This window comes from Lampetra fluviatilis, chromosome 33 (assembly GCF_964198595.1).
Source record: "Lampetra fluviatilis chromosome 33, kcLamFluv1.1, whole genome shotgun sequence".
Taxonomy (NCBI): domain Eukaryota; kingdom Metazoa; phylum Chordata; class Hyperoartia; order Petromyzontiformes; family Petromyzontidae; genus Lampetra; species Lampetra fluviatilis.
Window position 1 is genome coordinate 7,302,123 of NC_136307.1, and position 17,489 is coordinate 7,319,611.

The window sequence follows — 17,489 nt, forward strand, 5'->3', positions numbered from 1 at the left end:
CTGGGTAACATCAAGTCCTTTTTATAATACAATGGTATATTTAAAAAAATATATTAAACATGTATTCTATGTATATCAATAATATAATACACATTCAAATATATGTATGTAAAGGAGTATAATTGTTATATTCTAATCGTATTAATTGTAAAAAAAATCGATTCAAACGCATATGATTCTATGCATTTATCACGAGCGCAATAATTTAATCTGTGAATCCAAGCATCGTTACAATGAAATTGCACAGGACACCCCACGGGGACGCGTCTGTTTTCAATTAAAATGAAAACGTTGGCAAGGAAGTCTCAGTGTGAGGAATACCCGGCGGTTTGTAACCCCGCGGTATGGAAAAAATGTGGATAACAGCGAGAAAAGCTGCGTCAGTTTCCGTTGCAGAGTTCCAACCGTTGTCTTACAGTGTGCGCTAAATTGTAGGTGAGCTGTTACAGTCTCACAGCATGAGAATTCGCGATTGCAACTGAAGTCTGTGATGGCTCAAAGCTCCAGTTTGGCGGAGGCTGCAAACGTCGCCTTGGGACTTCCAGTCTCGGGTGATAACACGTGGAGGAGGATTAATTGATAATTAGAATGCGAAGGCAACATGTGCTGGGCTCCCACCGGACCAGTTCTCTTGGGAAGCTGCATGGGCTGCTAGCGCCCATCTGCTGGAGAAAGCGCTGATGGTGATGAAGCCACTTCCAGCACATTCCAGTTTCTCGTTATACTTCTGTGTGAGTCTATGGGTCTCTGTGTGAGTCTGAGGTCTATGAGTATGTGAAAGTGCTGATGATGAAGCTGCTACCAGCAGATATCAGTTAAGCCATCTTCACAGGAGGATGCTAGAATTTCGTGGAAGGATAGGGTAAGCAATTTGGAAGTTGGTTCTATAGAACGTAGCAACAACTTTTGTACATTGCATCGTGAAAAGGAGGTTGTGATGGGCGGGACAGGCATGAAGGATGGAGGAGGGCGTTGTTAACGACACAGGCATTGGAGTGGCACCCAGAGGTCAGTGACCCAAGGTGAAGATCAAGAGCCAGATGGTGGGATGCTGTAAGAGTAAACCTTGAAGGTGCTGCTGTGTTGACTTTGCAACAACTATGGGATCCAGCGGAAGGAAGGAAGCAATAACAAAGTGTGGCGGCATCGATAGAATTATCCAGTATAACTCTCTTGCACATAACTTGATAAATACTCCCTTGCTTGGAAGCATATCCATGACTCGTGTAAAACTGCTGCGTTTTAGCTACATTACCGATCATGGTGCTGCTAGCTGTGATTTACAACCATCAGGTGCATGCAGTGCAAAGTATTGATTTGCATATGAATGGATACGATTGCTAATCATGAAAATGCGAACCCAAGGTGGATCGTGAGGACTGGAGTCGAGAACGGAAGATTCAGCAGAAGGAAAGCAGGCAGCGATGGCGATGTATGTTGGCATCGGCAACAGTGGTCATGATGAGTTTGAGATATTACCCGAGCCTGCCAAAATGAAAGCAAGAGTTGCTTCTTCAAACCTGGAACTGCAAATTTACCACGTGAGCCACAGGTTGAGCAGGTTTCAACATTATTGGGTTGATTGCGGGTATTCCATTGGTGTAATTGGCTTGTTTTTTTTCTCCCGAACCGCAGCTGTCTGTACACCCACGCTCACCCACCCCCCTCTCCTCGATAACTTGTGCGCGAGCACAAACATGTGCTGCTCTCCGCACTCCCGCAGATCGCGCTAACGAAGGAGAATCCTCGCATCGGAGGCACCTGCGCGCCCAGGCAGACGAAACCGCGCGGCTCACACGGCCTCGGCGGCATTCGGCCACCCGATGTGAACCGTGAAGACATGCAAATTGGCGACGGACAAATGGAACGAGTGAGCACGCGAGAAAAGAAAAGGGGGGCTTTGTGTAGCACTCTCTTCTTGGCAATTTAGAGGGTTGTGTGGGACGACAGGAAGTGGCCTCTTGCCCGTGCGACTGATTGATGATGACAGCTGTGCACGAGGCTTGCCAAGGCCTGAATCAGGGCCGTTAGTGTCTCTTAGTGTCCGGCCTGCGTGCGTGCGCGCGCTCTTGTCACAATAAGCGTGCCTGGGTGCGTCCCAACGAGCCAATCGTGACCGCCAATTTGTGACTGTCGTGTTGCAAACTAGAAGAGTGATTTTGTCATTGCTGTTAAAATGGCCTCCACAACAGAAATAGGTCAGAGGCAAAGATTGCTATCATCTGGTCAGTTGGATTATTTATGAATAACGTTTGAGCCGTCAAGTGTGCGACCAAATTGCACCAGAACAAGCCTGATTTTCGTCTGATTTCGGAAGCTAAGCAGGTTTGAGCCTGGGTAGTGTCGCTTGCGCGGGTAACGGCCACGTATAAAAACAAATGATGGGCCGCTTTGGGGCTATGCAGCGGGCAGCAGAGAGCGGTGCAGCAACATTTATTGTTGTGCTGTCTTCACCAACCCATTGCACCGATTGGTGTGCTTGGGTATGGTCAGATAACCCCCATGGACCACACAGTCTCCAGCAGCGGATTAAAAAAAGGGTTGTGCTTGTAAATGAAAATAGTGTTTCTATCATCTTTGTGAGAATGCATGCTTTAGTAAAGACATTAACAAATATGCAACTTATTTTTGACAGCTTGTTTATGTGTGTTTTGAATAGAATGGGGAGCAATCTTACTTCATCTTTAATAAGAAGTGCCAGACGTGAAATCGGTTAGAGCGCCGCTCTATAATTAATGAAGCCGTACAAATAGTGCGACGTAAGCTGTTTGTGCTTCGTGGATTGGCTCCTGCGCTTGTCTGCTCAGCCAACGCTGCTGCAGACACCGCGAAGGCGTAATACAAGATGCTCAGAGTGGGTAGGGGAAGTGAGGTCAAAACGCGGAACGTTACGCTGCGTTTAAATTAACTACGGCGCCTCGCATTGAAACAGCTCAGCACTTTGCTTAGAATAAAAACCGATAGGTTCGGGTGGTCTTGTCCTTAGCCATCCCCTTGGCTTTGTCCAGAGGTGGGAAACCTGTTTGTGACTGAAGACCCTCAAATACCTTTGGCGGGTAACGACAATTACACATTAACACACACTTCAATCACTTCTGTCATTCCATGAGCCCATTGCAGTGACAGAAGTGATTGAGTGCAACAAATTTTTTTTTCACGGTTTTGTAAAGTCAAAAATATTTCTCTTAATTCATATTCTTTGGTTCTTTTGGTAAATTCACGTAGATAGAAAAATAAGGATAAAAATAAAGTGAATTAAAAAAATAAAAAATAAAAATGTTCCTCTAGTATCCGATTAGTGTGGCCAAGATTCTTGCCGTGATGAATACGTATATATTGCGTGCCATTTTGGAGTAGTAAGCATTTTTTGGCTGTGGGCCCTATGAAATGAAGTTGTGGATTGCATGTCGCCCATGATGTAGTATGTTTGCCACCCCTGGCCTGTGTGCTGGCCATGCATGATCTCCAATCGCTGCCAAAAAATGTTTCTGAAAATAATTTTCAAAGATACCGAATCTGCTGCACTTTTTTTGCGTGGTCGAGTTGGTCACATGGGGCCATACAGACAGAGGGTGGCTTTTGCAGTCTGGCATCCTTTGCACCTTCTACCACTGCATGGTCACTTTAATGTGGGCATCCCTGATGCTCTGAAAATTTGCTCCCTCCGCATGAACAGAAACCGAGCGAGGCTTTAGCCTGGTGCCTTTACTTGCCTCCCCAAAGCCCAGGCGGCGTCCTCCCCCTTGGGGTAAACCCGCTGGCGCCATAGCAAGAGAGCCATATCCTTTGGCACTTGGCGGGCTCTGTTGGGTGCAAGATTTTGCAAGATGCGCACGCTAATCCGCGCGACACCATGGTTCACCCTCCTCTGATGGCGATAAGTGGCGGGCTTCGAGATGCATGCCGATGGGGCGACCGTGGCCTGCGCATGACAGCGGGCGAGTGGCGGCGGCGCCACCTCTGGGCTCTGTCTGTGTTTCATCGCATGCAGCCGTGCTGGGGATGCGCCGGCATCACTTGTGTATGACCGTGGTGCCTGGTGCTGTTGATGCAGGTGTTGAGTTTCCTGACGAAAAAAGTTGCACAATACGTCCTTGTGCCCTTTTCTGTTTCTATGCGCGTGCAATTTAAACGCGTGTTTGCGTATGCCTTGTGGGAAGGACCTGGTTGAGCGTGCTATCTTGCGTAGCGGATTCACATCAAGTGCACTCGAACATGCCCACATCACTCAGATGCTCATGCAGTGCTTGGCTCGGCAGTGAATACACCGCTGCGCACTCATGCTTTGTCGTTTTTGGTGCTCATCAGTATCTCGGTCAGATTTGCTTTTGACTACATTGGTCCCAAGAGCCCATCAGCTGGTGTCGCCTGGTGATTATGTGGAGCGTGGTGTGGTGGTTAGCGCACTACCCTACGAGTCTGGCAACTTGAGTTTGATTCCCATCCACGGCTAACATCAGTGACATGTGATATCAAAATTATTCCTGGGCCCTTCCCTAGGTTGACTTTCTTAATTGAGCACCTGCTGCAGTGTGCAAACATCAGCGAGGGGGAGACCAATGCGGCTAGGCGTGGTGCTGGCCACAGCACTCCCTGGTGCGCCATGGCTCCCTTAACATGTGCACACGTGTCCCAACCGCGTATGTAGACAACACAGGGGATCCTTGTCTTTTGTTGTTTATCGTGTGATACACATTAGCACTCGTAAGTCAATCATTTACTCATCACAATCGGCACAGCGGGTCTGAGGTGCTGATGTCGCGCACTAACATCATATTAAAGCACCGTGCTGTTCACGCGTACAGTGCAGGTGTTGGCCCACCCATGTGTCTCGCAAAAGAATGCCGTTTCTCCTCATGCTCTCTCTGCCTCTCGCTGCCCGTGCACGCAGGTGTGTGGTGGTGTTGCTCAACCCCAAGAAGAACAAGCAGTCGCACATCCTCAATGCATCCAGGTGAGGATGCACCTGACCCCCCCCCACCGCACCAGCATTCCCACCTCGGGGACCACAGTCTGGTGCCCTCGTTCCCTGCACAGCCCAAATGACAGCACACATTTCAATTCTCTCTGACTTGACGTGATTAAACGATTGTTTCTACTCTGTAACAATGCCGTTGCTGATGACCAAATCACCCCTAATGTGCACATTCGTGTCAGTTCTTGGGAGATGTGGAAGGCCTGCTTAATGCTTGGATGGGTGACTGAGCAGTGCTCATACCAGGTGTTATAGGCTGCTGGATATTTTGGTGTGCAGTAGGCATCGGTGCAGCAAAATCCGTTGTTGTGCTGTACTTGTATTTGCGAGTGAGGCTGGGTTTGTGCGTGGAAGATTAGGCAAAATATACCCCATGAGAGAGGGGGCTCTTGAGCTTTTACGTTAAGGTCCTCCCACCAGCACTGCGAGCGAGCATTTGCAGGGCTGCATCTTTCACCTTTCCCAATCAACTAAAATGCACTGAGCCCGTGGGTCGAGGGCGGACGTGGTTGGCGTGAGCTTCCTGATTGGGCCCCTAGGCGATGGCATTGACGTGAATGAGCCACACGACTCTCTCGTCAAGCCACCGCATTTCCATGTGATTGACGGCGCCTGGGCTGGAAACGCCCTTGCCGCGGGCTTGTTGTTGTTTTAAGGTTGCACACAGGATGGCATGTGGTACAGTGCAGCATGCACAACCGTGCTGAAACACGCTGCTGGACGTCAGAATGAGCTGCTGCGGTGAGGTGCGCCGCGGTATTTTGGTTTGGTCTGGCACCGAGGGGAAACGGCCGCTGCGTTCGTACAATTTCTCGATGTTCGCACGGAGATCGTTGCCGAGTGATATTAGAACCGGTCTTGCCCTCTACACCCCCGAGTGCCCCTACACTAAGTAATGGAAATTGGGAATTTAAATAAAGTCTGTGAAATATTTAAAATGGTTCCTAGAAACAAATTGGATTAGGAACTTTAATCCTTTCAAATATGCCATACTTTGTTTGAGTAGTGTTACCAACTCACCTTTAAATGTTTTAAATATTATCATTGAATTACAGTGGCTGCTTATAGGCCAAAGGCCCAAAATTCTAAGCAAACACTAACAAAAACTGCACGATGGATGGTGTAATTGGTGAGCGTTAATCGTTTTTTTTTTATTGAGCATGGGTCATTATGTGATCTTTTGGAAAGGAGTTGGAGGGAATTCCAAAGTGAAGCAGTGCAAGGGGAGAAGTAGGGCAAGTGCTGTGACCTGTAGGTGTGGTGGTTGAACACTGTACCGATGACCTGAAACGAGTCAGCCTGGTAGACCGAGTGCTGATGAACGGCGAGGATGTGTTTGGGTTTGACACTGATGAGAATGACTGCTGCGTTTGTCACATTGATCATAAAGTTACGGCTAACATCTTGCCACGGTGACGAGATGTTAACTACTTCACCTGCTATGCAGGAAGTCGCAGTTTCAATCCCAACCCGGACACCTGTATATTTGAAGTTGGCATGTTCTTCCCGTGGGCGCATGAATTTGTCTCCGGGTCCTCCAGTTTTTCTCTCCACATTTAGCGTTTGGAGTATTTGGCTGCTAGAAATTTCCACCTGATAAGCCACTTTGAGCTGTCATTCGTGGCCAAGTCGCTTCTGAACAAGAGCTACATAGCTCATTTGTGGCCACCCGGTAAAATTTAAATAGTTTAGTCAATAAGCAAAATGCAAGCCGTCATCATGACTGCTGGATGAAGGCCTCGCCACGCCACTGCAAGCCCTGGCTGTCCAATGCTACTTTCATCCATCTCTCTCTTGCACTTGAATTGATGTCATTGCTTCATCTCCACGGTGGTCATCGTTCTGGACGCGTTCTCTCCTTTGGCTGCCATTCTACCACCAGTCTTGTCCATGGGCTTTCATTCCATACGGCCATGCGTGTCCAAGCCAATCGTCCCACACTCTGAATGGTGGGAGAACTCTTTGGACAGAAATGTGCATGCAGGCTGGAAAGAGTAAAAAGGTAATAATGATGCAACCTGCTGTTAATCATTCATAGACGTGTGTGTGTATAACTTAACGCTTAAGCACTGGGTTTAAATAGTACATGAAGCCCAAGGGCATAGCTTTTTTTCCATGGGAATGACTGGGGTTTTTGATACACTATTCTTCAGTTATCTGACCAGCTTGTATACAGGAGGTCGTAGGTTCGCCTGTATATTTGGAGTTTGCATGTTCTTCCTGTGGTCGCTTGGATTTTTCTCCTGGGTCTTCTGGTTTTTCCCTCCATATTTAGAAACATGCGTTTAGAGTATTTGGCTGCCTTAAATTTCCACGTGGTAAAGCCACTTTGTTGAGTTATCATTTGTGGCCAGGTTGCTCTTGAAAAAGAGCTATTGAGCTCAGTGACCCTTTGCTGGTACAAATTTTTTTTTTTTAGGTTAAAATACCCTCACGACCCACAGTGTTTGAAGAACCTCATCCAGCAGTAGATTGACAAAAGCCATAGTTTTTTGTAATTGAAAATTGCAAGAATTTACATCCTTATTGGGAGTACAAGCTGGGCTTTTTGGCCAATCTTTTAAATTTAAAGTCTACATTCAAATGCTTCCTTAATGTAATTTGGTTCGGCCTGTGGTGAATATAGGTGTATAGGGATATATCGAATTATTGATTTATATTCCAGTCGTTTTTGAATCGGTTGTGAAACAAACTGGTCAAGTGCTGGTAGCACACGCTGACACATCGCACAGCGACATCCATCCTCCGCACTAAACTCAAGTCGCCAGGTTTATGGCGCCGTGCGCTCACCGCTGCCCCACCTTTCTCTAGTGCAGATGCCTCCATCTATTCGTGTTGGTGTTGATCGCTAGTCTGCTTGTACGTGTTGAGAGCCGATGTTGCGTTTTTAAATCGGCTCGGATATTCCTCCGTCGCCGGATTGGCGCTGATGCCTCCTCCTCTGCTGATCCCTTGGCTTTGCTGGGCAGGCTGGTCGGCACTTTGCAGTTGAGAGCGAGGCGTAATTGACAGAGAATCACTCGCAGGGTTCAGTTTAATGGACACTGTTGCCACGAAGCAAGAAAATGTATCTAGCATGTGATTAGGAATTGCTAGGGAAATATGCAATTAAAAATGGTGTCACGTATGGCAAAATGCTCACGACTGCAGATGATCGGGTTTCCACCCGTGCATAATTAGTATGCGCAGTACACAGATGGGTGTTCTCAGCAATATTTGGACTCCTTAAATAGCTTGTGCGATATTGCACCATTCCCAAACACCTAATTAGCCAAAATATATGACTTCAATGTACACAGCACTGTCTCGTATGATCTTTGTCCAATATTTATTTTTGTGATCGTCGCCTGAAAGGTATGTCGTTGTAGCCTGTGATTGTGGCAATGCCTCCACACAGAAAATTACTGCTTTTCTTCGCTAACCTTATTCGACTCTTTTTAGGGTGGTCCTGCATTTGAATGGTTTTCTCAACTCCATTGTTGAGTTTGAAATCTTGGGAGGAAATCGGGACATCCCGGAGAAAACCCACCTTGCGTACGAACAAATGACACACTCATAATTCATAATAAACCTACTACGTGTTAAACAAATGACACTCTAGCATCCACACGTATGGATAAAAAAAACACTTACACTACAACAATCTACCACCCACAAAAGTGGGTGGGAGTTTAAAATCTCTTCATGGTTCACCAACCGTTGCTTCCAAAGTGCCGCATCACAGGTGTGCACAGCCACCATGTCCAGCTGGTAGCTTTGCCTGTGCTCAACCATCAGCCCAGAAGAGTCGGCACCAGAGGCAAGCGTGCACCTATATTTTCGTCTTTTTCCTTCAAATTTGTATCCCTGACTGTGTTATCGGCATTATCTCGTCAGACGGAGAATCCATTCGAATCTCTGGCAGAGCGGTGCAACCCTGCTACCCCTGAAATCCCTTTTTTATTTTATTTACCTCTAGTCCACACAGTAAAGGGGGCAGCACTTTCCCACCTGCTCTGCTTACAAGAGGGAGGTCCGTCACGCGACAATCCCATATACAGAACTGTTCATAGCTTGAATTTAACCAGATTCGGTGCCAAGCTAAGACCATCAACTCCTCACTACCCTTGAACTCCGTTTTAATCACAGCTGGCCGAAACTCGTTTATGAACCCCAGGGTCTTAGCACTCTGGCCTCTGAGCCACCTATGCTTGATGCACATCCTGGGATGACCTGCTCTACCCCTGCTCGCTTGCGCAGTCCCAACGGCCAGGAGCCCAGCAAGGGATGCGTACATCTCTACCTGCATTACTGTAGAGTGCAGACGGCTGTCATTAACTGTTAGCCCCGTACGTGACTGGCAGTAGGATTAGGCCCATTACTTTTTTTTTTGCTGAAAACTGATTTACTGTCCTCGAGGGAGTTGGGGTGAAGACGGGGGGTGGGGGGGGTGTGAGCTGGAGGTGTATTTTGTAGGCCGTTTTAATTTTAACTCGACCATGTGCCGAAGTCCGTGTGTTCTCGTTAGGTTGATTTTTTTCTTTTTAATTGCATCGTCTCGCTGTCCCCTCTGTTTAACGTGGGGAGCGGGCCTGGCGGGCGGGCCGGTGTGCGGCCGGATGCGCAGTCGTTGCAAGCGAACATTAACGCTGCCACACTGTACCATCGTAACGTGCCCTCGTTTTTTTTGATGCGTGCAGTCAGTGTGCGCGTAGCCCCACGGGCATGTTACGAGCTGCGCACGCGCAGGCTTTTGTGAGTGCAGAAGTGTCTTTTATCGGCGGCAGCGGCGGCCACAGAAAATGCCCATCTTCATTACGTTACGCCCGGTTAGCGCATCGAGCAGGGGGGGACGCTGCGCGCAGGGTTGGCTGTAGGGGTAATGAATAAAACGGTGGTCCAGCCGCTAACCCAGTGACCCAGTTTTGATTCTTGTTGAGTGCAGACAATGAAGAGCTCCCCAGGGTTAGAATGAAAACGAGATTGGACTGCTTTGCAGAGTCCACAAAATGAGTAAAAATTGACAGCATTTGTGTATGACTACAAGGCTTGCACCAATTTTACTGCCATGCAGCGATTTGATGAATTTTCATGAATCGTGGCCCTGATCAGTCTAGAATTTACGTGTAATTTCATTGTCAGGTTTTCATCATCTCGTTTGTATTGTTTAGCTTCTCTTGCCTCATTATAGTTGTTTACTTTTGCTCATATAATTGCATATTAATGGCTTGCTCTACCGGACATTACCATTTGATCATAATGGTGATGTTTCTCCGGGTGGCACCTCATTTTCAAATCACCAGAAGCGGCAGGAACGTGGTAAACGGCGCTGAAAAATTTGCAGTGTTGAGGGTTTGCGGTTTCGCTACCAAAGAGGATTTACGATCTTGTCCTGCGGGAATGATCGCGTTGTCTCCAGGAGCGACTCAGCTGTCCTCGCGGAGAGGTCCAAGCCTTGGTGGTTCGGTGTGCATAAACATTCTCGTTCATAAAAAATGACGGGCTGTAAAAACCCCTTGTGAAATGGTAGAGCCATGAGTAATTTGAGGTGTAACCCCTTGGCATGAACTTGCGTTGAAATGACACTCGTTTTAAATGTTACGTCGACAATAATAATAAGTGTCTTATTTTAGCCCCGGTGTGTTTCGTGATGTCCAACGTTTTGCATAGTTTCTGAAGAAGCTGCCAGTACGTGGAGCAAAATGTCAGACATCGTGGTAAACATTACGTGGTACAACCCGAAAACATACATCTCCACAGTAGTAACAATATAATATACAATCTTGATTTGAAGCTTTCGTGACTGCAGGAATCCATGACGATTGCTGTAGTTGTCCCACCTGATGACGATTGCTTTTGTTGCGAACGAAACGTCGTGATCTATTGTTTTTCTACCTACGTGACTTTACCGAAAGAACCAAATAATATAATATACAGCCCGACGTTTATGATCGGATAACCCAAATAACTAACATGGCTTGGCAAGACCTTCATCCAGCATTTAAATGACAAAGATCAAATTGAAGAATCATCATAATCGGGCCTCATCCACTAAAAGCCTCCCCATGCCATTATCATTTATTATCGTCCTACGATGCAACAATCAATTTATCAACTGCATGTGAGCTGATACCCTTACTCCATTTGTGTGGTCGCCTGTCTGAGCCGACTTAATTAATAATAATGTTCTTCTTAGGTTTGTTCGGTAAAGTCACGTAGAAAGTAAAATAAAATAAAAACAAAAATCACGACGTTTCGGAGGCAACACAAGTCTCCGTCATCAGGTGGGACCGTCACAGCCAGATTAGCTGTATCAAGTGAGGCAATGATTCAAGATGTAATCCCTTAAAAGCGAGTTGAGGGGGGAGGGAGAGGGAGGGGGGAGCTCATCAGACTATGGTAGCCAATGAAAGGAACGTATCGGGAGGGAGGGGGGGCGAGGCCAAAAGGGTGGGCGATGGACGTGGAAGCGCTTGTGCGCAAGCGGCCAATTACTGCACACGCCAACACAATGGAGCGATTGTGCGCAAGCGACCAGCCACTGCACCCGCCAACACAATGGGCAGAGAGGAGGAGGGGAGGTCTAATACACATGATAGACAAAAGAACGAAAATGATGATGGGTACAAACTTAGGGGGAGCTCATCAGACTATGGTAGCCAATGAATGGAACGTATCGGGAGGGAGGGGGGGGGCGGGGGGGGGGGGCGAGGCCAAAAGGGTGGGGGACGGACGTGGAAGCGCTTGTGCGCAAGCGGCCAATTACTGCACACGCCAACACAATGGAGAGAGAGGGGGAGGGGGGGTCTGATACACATGATAGACAAAAGAACGAAAATGCCCATGTTTATACCGATGCTGGCTGAACAATGAAGAGAGTACTGTTAAAATAACTGGGGATGTTAACACTCGGTAAAGTACAGTAAAATAGTGCCTGTCAGATAAGATGGTCCAAAAAATTTGTGATTAAGTCTTTTTTGCGTGGTTGATAACATCTTTCCAATGATTACTAAGTTTGTACCCAGTTATTTTAACAGTACTCTCTTCATTGTTCAGCCAGCATCGGTATAAACATGGGCATTTTCGTTCTTTTGTCTATCATGTGTATCAGACCCCCCCTCCCCCTCTCTCTCCATTGTGTTGGCGTGTGCAGTAATTGGCCGCTTGCGCACAAGCGCTTCCACGTCCGTCCCCCACCCTTTTGGCCTCGCCCCCCCCCCCGCCCCCCCCCTCCCTCCCGATACGTTCCATTCATTGGCTACCATAGTCTGATGAGCTCCCCCTAAGTTTGTACCCATCATCATTTTCGTTCTTTTGTCTATCATGTGTATTAGACCTCCCCTCCTCCTCTCTGCCCATTGTGTTGGCGGGTGCAGTGGCTGGTCGCTTGCGCACAATCGCTCCATTGTGTTGGCGTGTGCAGTAATTATCCGCTTGCGCACAAGCGCTTCCACGTCCATCGCCCACCCTTTTGGCCTCGCCCCCCCTCCCTCCCGATACGTTCCTTTCATTGGCTACCATAGTCTGATGAGCTCCCCCTCCCTCTCCCTCCCCCTCAACTCGCTTTTAAGGGATTACATCTTGAATCATTGCCTCACTTGATACAGCTAATCTGGCTGTGACGGTCCCACCTGATGACGGAGACTTGTGTTGCCTCCGAAACGTCGTGATTTTTGTTTTTATTTTATTTAACTTTCTACGTGACTTTACCGAAAAAACCTAAGAAGATGATTCCTTGCAGTCACGAAAGCTTCAAATCTAGAATTAATAATAATGTTTTATGCATGTGCTACGAAGAAGGGCCATTGCCTGAAACATCGCCTATGATATATTTTTCCTTTTAAGGCCACAGTGTTTATTACCGAATGTGATTTGATTTTTTAAAATGTATATTCAGCACCCTTTACATCGGGCCGTCTCCGAGCACTCTACATCACATCTCATCTCAACACATTTGAAAGGGCACCCCCAGTGGCAGCTGTATCTTATGGCTACAAGGTGAACTCAGCACCTGGGCTGCAAACGGGCATTAGTGTGCCAGTACATGGCGACGATTGCAGTGTTATAGTCCCAATTGAGTTTTTTTCAGGGAAAGTTTGGGCCCTGATGTCGGTACAAAATGGCCTGTCTGCTCTTGCCAATGTATGTATGTATGTTAACTTTTTTTTGCACCGTACGTAGCCAACCGTGCTAATTGGAGGTGTGGCAGGACAACAAACCGAACAGAAAAAAGCAATTTTAAAGAAATTAGTTTTCAATCTTGAATAACAGCATTGGCTGTTTAATGTCTATTGTAAAGCATGGGGGGGGGGGGGGGGGGGGGCGCATGTATTATTACGGTTATTACACCAGCGGTAATAACCAGGTATGGCCATATTCCATATGATGTCTCTTAACATGTGTATGTCCTGTAATCCATGTGATTTTATTTCTGTCCATCTCATTGCGATTTCCTTGCACACACTTATCCATACTTTAATGTGTTAGTTCCGTTTTTCTTGTCAATGTCGGTGTTTCTGATCTGTACTTCACAGCAGGTAATATACACTGCTTAAAAATATACTTCTCTCCGTGCATTGGTACATTTTTTCATTATTTTGTTCAGTTTTTCAAAAGCACTCCGGCCTGTAGAAATATATATTTATCTATTGGAACTTTGTTTAACACAGGGGGTGGCCTGTTTACTACCAAAAACATTTAGCGTTTTTTTTGTTGGCAGTTGCTTGACGTGTGTGTCTTCCTTTTCTGTTCTTCTTTTTAGGAAAACAATCACAGCAGTCGCTTTTTCTCCTGATGGAAAATATCTGGTCACTGGAGAGGTGAGAGCTCACGTTTTGTGGATTCTCGTCTGGTCTGTTGAGTGTGCCATGAGCGAATGTCGCTGCTCCTTGCATCTCTTGCTGAAAACACCAGATTTTGGCACAAAATTTGCTCAAAGTAAACTGTTAACAATGAATCTCCACGGGTTTCCCACCACTCTTTTATACATCCGACCACCGGTGCTCACAGCTGCCGCAAGCCTTGGCATCTGCGCCGCACTTCAGCGAGATGACCTAAGCTAGCGGTGTAGGTATCTCGTGCGCAGGTGGTACAACTGCATGGGGAGGGGGGGGGGGACTTGCGGACTGGAGAGGGGCCCAGGTGCCAGGGCTAAAGAAGAATGGAGGGAGAAGGTAGTGGACGGGTGCTCCAAATTTGTATCCCTTGCATCAGGAGGGCCCCGTGGCATAAACGGGGTGCACCACAGCTCGTCGATTGGCAAATCTAGCGCGGTGGGTTCAAGTGTGTGTACTCCCACCCGTTGCAAAGTGCGTGACCACTGTGGAAAGGTTCTGCTGAAATACCCTCTGGAGGGGAGCTCCGTCTTGCGGAGGAGAGGCCTTCCACCAGCGGTCGGGGCCAATCCATGCTATGGCACTGGGCTCAGTCACGTCGAGGCCGGATGCCGTCGTGACTTTTAACGATTGTTGTTGTTTCGCAGAGCGGGCACATGCCAGCGGTGCGTGTGTGGGACGTGGCGGAGGGCAGCCAGGTGTACGAGTTCCAGGGCCACAAGTACGGCGTGGCGTGCGTCGTCTTCTCGCCCAACATGAAGTACATCGTGTCGGTTGGCCACCATCACGACATGATCGTCAACGTGTGGGACTGGAAGGTGAGTTGCCCTGTCTACCACCCCATCTCTTTGTCTGCCCTCCTCCCCCCCTATCTACTCTTCTCTCTCTTTTTTGTTACTCCTCTCTCTCTTGTAGGGTTGAGAATTTGAGCTCGCATGTGAGTGAGTGAGTGGTAGAGACTCGTCTGAGGTCATTTATCCCCTCGTTTACCTGGGAGATGAAGAAATCAGCACTGCTTTTTGCTAAATGACACAGCATTAGGTAAAGGTGCAGCCCTGCAACTGCTTGCTCATATTGCTGTTGCTGCAGCGAGGGCCTCCACTGGATTGCCGTCTCGAGATTATTTTGGCCTGCTCTTCCACGCTGGCCAGGCGTGTTTTAAGAGGTGGGAATACCCACACTTTATCCTAGTTGATCATCTTGTTTTTTCTCTAATTTTATGAGAAAATCCACGGAGACCATTGCAGTGAAAAGGATTTATGGTCACGATATAGGAATCACCGTGAATGTGCCTGACCTCATCAGCAGCGGCTGTGGCAATGAGAGACTTTTCAGCCTATTAATTTTTTCATCTTGTGGGTGCAGCAACCCAGTTAGCATTGAAATTACCTTCGGGACCACAATCTGGTGCATGGTTACGCTGGCGTCGTGGAAGTGCGCTCATGAAATCGTACGGACTGTTCCGGTTTAGACCCCAGTTGAGCTCAGGCGGTGCTTTTTCACTTTCGCGCGGCTTTTGTTCGGGCGCGAAACCTGATGTGTTCCGTAACCGAATACCACCGCCGGTTTAACGAAAGCAAACAAGAGCGGAGGAAGGGAAGGGGAAATAAAATGTAAAAAAATAAACCAAAATCTGACTGCATCACAGGACATTTGTTGGTGGTTGGCAGATAAGTGTAATGAAAATAAGAATTCTTTAAACTAGATTCGAAGCTTTTGTGACTGCAGGAATTACTCTGTGGTTCTTTCGGTAAAGTCATTCATTCTTGCCTGATGATGGTTGCTTGTGTTGCAACCGAAACGTCGTATTATATTATTATTTGATTTTATTTTCTATGTGACTTTACCGAAAGAACCAAAGAGAAGAAGGATTCTTTAATTCTTTGAATATATTTTAAATACTCACAAAGCATGCGTCAAAATTACACGATAGCTGTCTGCCTGATGCAGCATTACGTACATTTTAATTCACGCTGCCGGTCGAATTAACAGGACGACACACACCAGATGATACAGTACAGAAGAGACAGCATGAACTGTTCAAGTGGCACGCTACTAATCCTGACCCCTGAGTCGTGACAATTTATCAAACCGTAGTGATTTGGAGGGATGAATTGCATGCCTATAATCAACGTCTTAGCCACGTGCCCACCAAGGGTATCTGACCCTTGTGTGTGACTCCCGCCACCTCCCCCCCGTCCCCCACGTGACCCCACTTCCCATCCACCCTCCCGCTTGTCTCATCACAGAGACGCGTGCTGGCGGCCACCAACAAGGTGTCCAGCAAAGTGTCAGCTGTGTCATTCTCCGCCGACAGTAGCACCTTCGTCACGGTGGGAAACCGACACGTCAAGTTTTGGTACATCGACGCGTCAAAGACCTCCAAGGTGTGTTCAATGGCCTCCCCAGCTGTCGACTGCCTGCCTCTACCCCCTGTCCAAGGCCAGGCTCCCGACCTTCCTTTTCTCTACTGCCTGTGACTTTATTTCTGTACGAAGTAAATATGCCCACTGTTTCTATACAGTGCCTTGAGATGTGGTCACATTTTTACGCTGTGTAAATCATAATTGTATTGTATTGCACAGACTTAGTGCACTTTTATAACGAGATCCATAGACTCAAGCAGAGGACCCATAGACTCGCAGAGAGATTAATAAAATAGTCAGTGCCGATTGACTCGTATTGAGACCCATGGACTTGCATGGACCGCTTTGCTCTGTAACATAAATACGCTCGCTGTTTCTGTACAGCACCTCGAAATGCATTCGCATTGGTATGCTCCAAAAAATCTAAATTCTATTGTATTTTATCGTGAAAGGATTTGGATTTTAATATAAAGAAATTAAACATACATGCTATTTGTTTGTGCAGGCGATTAGATTGTCTTTGTTTCTCCACTGCTGGAGTAAAGCCTCCCCAATAAGCCGTTGCCATTTCACAATCGTGTGACGCGCCAGTCCATCTCCAGCGCCTGCGCAGAATACGTCTCGAGCCGAGCGCGCACGGACCTCCAGCGCACGCTTAACGCGACGGTCGCTTTGCCAGGTCAACTGGACGGTGCCTCTGAACGGGCGCTCGGGGCTGCTCGGCGAGCAGCAGAACAACCTGTTCCTGGCGGTGGCGTGCGGCCGCGGACGCAAGGCCGACGCCACCTTCTGCATCACGCGCTCGGGTCTCCTGTGCCAATTCAACGAGCGCCGGCTGCTCGAGAAGTGGGTCGACCTCGGGGTACGTGACCTCCGCCACTGGTTGTTGCTTTATGTTCTACGTAGGTTTGCCTCCAACTCGGACCCATATCTCTTTTTGTTTGAATGTTTTTATTGTGGTAAGCACTCAAGCCCGGTACAGCGCGTTGATGGTTTCTGGGGGAGGGCACAGAAAAATTGATCGGGTTGGGGCCGGGGGGGCTTTTTCGACGCTTGACTGTGTATAGGTGGGGGGGGAGGAGTGCTTGGTGCCTACCCTGAGCGGGGGGGGGGGGGTCTTCCGTCTCGGGGAAGAGAGTGGGAGCTGAAATATGGGGGAGGGGGCGGGGTGGAAGTAACCAGGCTTCTAAGGGGAGATTGGTTGTGAAAATGAATCCATATCTTAAAGAGAGGGTTCTTGCCTATGGCAGTCACCAACAGTGATTCAAGCAAGCCTGACTGCTGATAAGATGCCGTGTGAAACCAGTCGAGAGTTGGCTTGCACTGAATCAGTGC

The 17,489-nt window shown here is 47.8% G+C and overlaps 1 protein-coding gene across 3 annotated transcripts in view; it reads left to right on the forward strand.

Annotated features, from left to right (window-relative positions):
- The window catches only part of LOC144944018 (mitogen-activated protein kinase-binding protein 1-like), a 79,055-nt gene that overhangs the window by 10,805 nt on the left and 50,761 nt on the right, over positions 1-17,489 (forward strand). For all 3 annotated transcript variants that reach the window (XM_078872002.1, XM_078872004.1, XM_078872003.1), the window contains exons 3-7: positions 4,892-4,954; positions 13,716-13,773; positions 14,436-14,606; positions 16,038-16,175; positions 16,834-17,016. In XM_078872002.1, coding sequence (XP_078728128.1) covers positions 4,892-4,954; positions 13,716-13,773; positions 14,436-14,606; positions 16,038-16,175; positions 16,834-17,016 — 613 coding nt within the window. The remainder of the gene's footprint in view (positions 1-4,891; positions 4,955-13,715; positions 13,774-14,435; positions 14,607-16,037; positions 16,176-16,833; positions 17,017-17,489) is intronic.